Source organism: Boleophthalmus pectinirostris, unplaced genomic scaffold, assembly GCF_026225935.1.
Source record: "Boleophthalmus pectinirostris isolate CB_2022bp ecotype Guang Dong unplaced genomic scaffold, ASM2622593v1 HiC_scaffold_8, whole genome shotgun sequence".
NCBI lineage: Eukaryota > Metazoa > Chordata > Actinopteri > Gobiiformes > Gobiidae > Boleophthalmus > Boleophthalmus pectinirostris.
Window position 1 is genome coordinate 34,951,295 of NW_026571515.1, and position 6,000 is coordinate 34,957,294.

General features: G+C 37.0%; 1 protein-coding gene across 1 annotated transcript in view; it reads left to right on the forward strand.

Annotated features, from left to right (window-relative positions):
* The window catches only part of LOC129412375 (plexin-A2-like), a 157,947-nt gene extending 157,112 nt beyond the window's left edge, over positions 1–835 (forward strand). Inside the window, exon 3 of the mRNA XM_055166063.1 lies at positions 758–835. Within this exon, the coding sequence (XP_055022038.1) occupies positions 758–820 (63 nt within the window). The 3' untranslated portion in view covers positions 821–835. The remainder of the gene's footprint in view (positions 1–757) is intronic.
* Positions 836–6,000: the final 5,165 nt, after the last annotated feature.

Sequence of the window (6,000 nt, forward strand, 5' to 3'; positions counted from 1 at the left end):
AATGTTGTTTCCTCGTCAAAAACAAACTTGGAGTTGTGTTTAGTTTGACACAGAAACTCTGCAGTTCTCTCAAATGGAAAACACTCTGTTCCACCTTTTATTGTCTTGTAGTAATACAGGAAGTACTCCATTGTGTTTTTAAAATCCATGCATGTTCACTAGAATCATTTGGATCATTTCAGACCTGGAATTGCCAGTCTCTACTGTACTAAAAGCAAAAAGGTAGCTGTTAACTTGAAAACTATGAAAATTACTGTGAAAACGATGCTCAAAAATACACCACTAGAAAGAGTCTTTGAAAACAAGTTTTAGGAGTAACTATAGACCATCATTTAAAATCACACATAAATAAAATTTGAAATAAATGATCCAAAGTAATCACACTTATATATAAATATAGATATATCCTAAATAAACTGGCTGGTAATGTCCTACAAAACCTACTGTATTGAGATTTGGGGCAATACATATACAAACTACTACAAATCCAATCTTCACCTTGCAAAAAAGGAAATAAGAGCAATCACATTATCAGCTTAGAATGAGCCAACAAATGTGTCATTTATAAACCTTCAAACCCTGAAGTTTTATGATTTAGTCGACCTTTACACTTTGAATATCATCATCAGTCTCTTGTCAAAATCATTACAGAATATGTTCAAAATCCAAAGTGGCCAATATGAGCTCAGAGGTACGGACATGTTTATTAAAAAGAAAATCAGAACAAATATTATGACATTTTGTAAATCTGTTACAGGGGTGGACCTCTGGAACAATTGTACAGAAGAAAGAACAGAAAATTGTGCATCACTCTCTTTAAATGTTTAACTCTGGGCAGATACATGAATTATGATACTCAGTTTGTTCTGTAGTACTTTGTTGTACTGTTACTGATTTGTTTGTTTTCTCTTGCTGTATTTATGAAGATGAACTGTCAAGGTGATGCTATGACAAAGGAATAAAGTGTTGGCACAATAAGCTCAAGCTTTTCGATCAGTGTATGTTAAATTTGGAATAATGTCAGAATAGACCTGTGACCGAAATAAATTAATCAATCAAAGAAATAATAAAGGATTAGTCAAACATGTGTGAATGAAACAAAACACAACTCCAGGTCTGTTTTTGATGACGTAACAACATTCTAACATGACTTAAAGCTCACAAAAGTCAAGTTTGCGTAATGTAGCACCTTCAGTTTTGTTTATTTTTTAGTTTAATTGGGATAATAATAGCTGTCAACTACATTATTTTTGTTTATCTTCCAACTGATTGCAATTGATAGCGTTTTGAGAAACTTAAGCGCCACATAACATCACACTGTTCCCCTCACTTATGAAACTGTCCGTTGTTGTCACATCCATCAGGCTTCCATTACGGCGTTTTTGCACACCGTCCCTAGCGTCTCCTCACCGTGTTTTTCATCGCTCCATCCGTCTTCACCCCTCTCCCCTCCTGTACCTCACCCAGAGGACGCTGATAGAGAGGAGGGAGCTAATGGCTGCGGTGTTGAAAGGGGAGATCGGGTCAGACCGTGCCCGGCCCAAGCGCGCGTCTCCGGGGAAGCGTGGAGAGGTTAACTGCGCGGACCCTCTGGAAGTGGAGAGAGTGTAATATTGTCAAAGACACCCCAGGGTAGGCATCCAAACTGTTACCTGGTACCTCGATAAATAATGCAGGGTCAATGGGGCGGAGATGACCAAGTTTAAGTAAAATGGAAAACAGGATGTGGCTATGGCAAGGTCAGGATGAAAAATATGATGGAGTGGATGTTTACAGGTTCTTTATATTTATATTAAGTATGAACGAATAGTTTATTAAGAATGATTCAGGCTTAGTAACTACGTAAAGGTGCATTGTGTAACTTTTCTGGTGGACGGTCCGTCAGATGCTTGTCTCCATACGGATGTTATTGCTTTGTCTGAAATGTTTCACAGTATGACATTAAACCTTTTTATCATCACGGAAACCAAACCAGACCTACAGGTTACAGGTTAGATCTGTGGAGAGGCAACGTCAGTTTGTTCGGTATTAACATCACATTCAAAGTAAAAGTATTTTGCGCAGAATTAGATTTCTTATAAAAATGTATTGTTTTGTTTTCTTAGTTGTTTTTATTTGTATATTTTAGTTTGCTCGAACTACAAATATGTTAAAAAATAAACCCCTCAGCCTTTTCAGCAAATGATCATAAAAATACTGCTCTCAAATCTAATATAGTGAAGTAAAAGTTAAAAGTACCCACTTTAAATGTACTCAAGTAAAGTACAAATACCAAAAATGTATGACATGTCAACAAGGTAAATACACTTTACTGTATTGTCTTTAAGAAGAACCCAAGAAGTTAAAGTACATAAGAAGACAAAATGAACACCTCTGGACCAAAAATGTATACTTAAGTACAGTACTTTACTACTTTACCTTTATATACTGTATATACTGTATGTATACAATATGCACATACCAAAATATTGATAGACTAGCGGTAATACTTTTTTTTGTTGTTGCAAATTTAGAAAAAGTAAACATATCTGTGTAATGCAGTCATCATATTCACAGTTTAATGAATAATCTGACCTTTAACTTAATTATTAAATAAGAAGAAAAAATTCAGTTGGTTTTCTGGACAAAAGAAGCAGTTTGGATGAGCTGCGAAACGTCTTCAACCAAACTAACTTTTGTCCAGTCGACAAACTGAACTTTTTCGCCTCATGGACTTTACCTGGACGACTGAGGGATTCTTCACACATCTTCATTATTAAATGAAAACAGCTAACAGCTTCAGACAGAGCATGCCTCTAGTTAGCGTCACACCCACAGGGAAAGTTGATGACATCAGCTGCAAACTATCAACAGTTTTAATACTGCAGGTATCGCTGTATCGTTATCAATATTATAGTATCGTGAGCCATGTATCGTGAACCGTATCAAAATGTGAGGGATCTCTCCAGAACAGAACGCCTGTTTTTGTAGGTGAGTTGTTTAATGTCGTACTGTGGAATATTCCAGGCAGAGCAGTGATGTATCCATAGAAACAAGCAGGTGACCGACCCCCAACCAAAAATTTACCGAGTCTTAAATGATTTTTTCATGCTTTATTGGTGCAATCATTATAAAGTGTTTCTGAATAATTGAACAGCATATTGAGGACGTTTCTCTGAGTAGATTTTTTTTCCTTAAATGTATTACAGTGGGTAGGGTTTTATAGGCATTAATTCATATTATTTTTTATTTTTTTTATGCCAGATGCCCTGCCTGACACAACCACGGGCTTTGTTTACAGGCAATGTCTTTACAGAAATTAAAGTTAAAGAAAAAAAAACCAAATCGTATTCCTTACCTCAGGCTTGCTCCTTGTGATTCATCATTCATATCACCGCTGTGTGTTTTTAGCCTTTAGCTCTATACATTAACAATACTGTAAAATACATGCAACATTTGTTTGGTATCTACATTCATTATATACACTCTCTCTTGTTTTGTTCCTCTGCCCACCCAAAGGCGAAATGGCTGCGGCGTCCGTGTTTTCTTATTGTGCGTGGGCCCAATGCAGTTTGCACGTGTGAAGTCAAAAGTGTTACAAAGGAAGTAATATGTTCAGATACTATGAGAGAAAAGTGTACGTGTGAAAAACTAATGGAGGAGGTTCAAAGGAGCCGGTGTGAGTGGGGTTTGTGTGTTGTGGTGAGGCAAGATTTTGGAAATAGTCCAGACTTAAATCTTGTTGGAGTTGATGATGTCTCTGCACACAATAGTGTTCTTGACTATTTGCAGTATATAGAATAGAAGAATACTGTACGTCTAATGTGAGCGTCTGGTGCAATGTGGAAATACATCCTCCCAAACGAATGTTATGTGTGCAGTGGTGGAAGAAGTACTCAGTTTTGTTATTTAAGTAAAAGTATCACATGAAAAAAAAAAAAAAAATCTACTTAAGTTAAAGCTTTAAAGTACCAGTTTAACACTGTACTTAAAGAATAAAAAGTAAAAGTATTTTGCACAGATTTTGAGGTCTTTTGAGGCTTTTTTGTATATTTTAGTTAAAAATAAACCCCTCAGCCTTTTCAGCAGGTCCCAAACTATCATAAAAATACTGCTCTCAAAAAAAGTATCCACTTTAAACATACTCAAGTAAAGTACAGAAAGCACAAATATATACTTAAGTACAGTACTTAATAGGGATGTAACAATAACCGAAATATCCTGATCAGAGGGAACTACATAGACCAGGATTCAATATCACAATAAATATCGTACCATAAGATGTATATTGTGAAAATATCGGGAGATTTAGATATTGTTACATCCCTAATCGTGAGCCTCTCCACCATATCGTGAGCTTTCACACGATATCGCAATAAATATCGTACTGTGAGGTTCGTACTGTGACGATATCGTATCGTGAGACTTGGATATCATTACACCCCTTGTACTTAACTATTTTTACTTTGTTACATTCCACCACTGTATATATGTATACAGTGTTGGGGAGTAACAGATTACATGTGCTGGAGTTACGTAATCAGAGTACAAATTATGAGTAACTGTATTCAGTTACAGTTACTGTTTCAGTGAGTGGTAATTGGATTACAGTGACTTTGTTGCAATAAATGGATTACAAGGTGGTATTTTGCTGTTTTCACATTTTGGACTATATGCCTTTTTTTATTTCCCCGGTAATTCCACTCATTCCCGGAAACTAATCCAGGTCTAAACCAGGACTAAACTAGGACTAAATCAGGACTAAAACAGGACTAAAAACAGGTCTAAACCAGGTCTAAACCAGGTCTAAAATCACGACTAAAACAGGACTAAAACAGGCTTTAACAGGACTAAACCATGCTGGGTGGACGTGCCTTCTCCTCTTCTATCAATAATATTTTTAATACAGTTAAGTAAAGTTTGGGCTTTTTATTTTCTTTTAGCAGACAAAAGATCTTATGTTATGATATCCTTGTCTTTGGTTCTCTTCAGCAAATCAAGTAATCCAAAGTATTCAGATTACATTACTCACTTTAAGTAATTTCATGGATTACGTTACAAACTACATTTTGGGGTTTGTAATCTGTAATCTGTAGGGGAAACATTTCAAAAGTCACCTTCCCAACACTGTCTGTATACAACATGCGTGTACCAAAATATTGATAGATGGTGATTTTAATCAAATTTTGTTGCCAAATTTGTGTAACGCAGTCTTCGTATTCACAGTTTCGATTAATCTTAACCTTTAACTTAATTATTAAAAAGAAAATCTAACAGCTTCAGACAGAGCATGCTTCTAGTTAGCGGCACAGTATCGTGAGCCATGTATCGTGAATCGTATCGAAACGTGAGTGATCCTGCGATACCCAGTCTTAGTATACATATCTATTGTTTGAAATCCTTGATCTCAGGTTGAAAATGGAAACAAACAAAAAAAAGCACACATGAATATTTTTCCAAAGACATATGCATTTTTTGGTTTATTTTTCTCCAAAATTCGTCCTCGTCCCCGGACACTTTGAAAGAATCTGTGCTGCGATCTGATGTAGACAAAGTGTGTCCGTACACAGAGGGGAAGGTCACACTATCGGCTGATCCCTGGTGGCGGCGTCGCACCGCGTTGCGCCACACATCACAACCTGACACACGCTGCTCCTTCGGGTGCTCGCGTAAAGGCAAACATGACACCCACTCTGACACAATAGTGCGATGGGAAAAAGGGAAAGAGAGAGACAGACAGAGAGAGAGAAAGAAAGAAAGAAAGGGAGAGAGAGAGAGGGAGGTCTGGCTGTGTGCCTATACATGCTTTATGGATGAGTGTATCTGCAGAGGCCCTGCTCTTCATCGCCGTGTCAGTTACCAGATGAAGACTGGCACGGCCCCCTACGTCCTGTCTCTTTCTCTGTCTCTCTTTTCTCTCTTTCTGTCTCTCTGTCTATCTTTCTCTCACTGTTTCTGTGTTTCTCTCTGTCTCTTACTCTTTGTCTCTGTCTCTTTTTTCTATCGCTCTCTCTCCTTCTT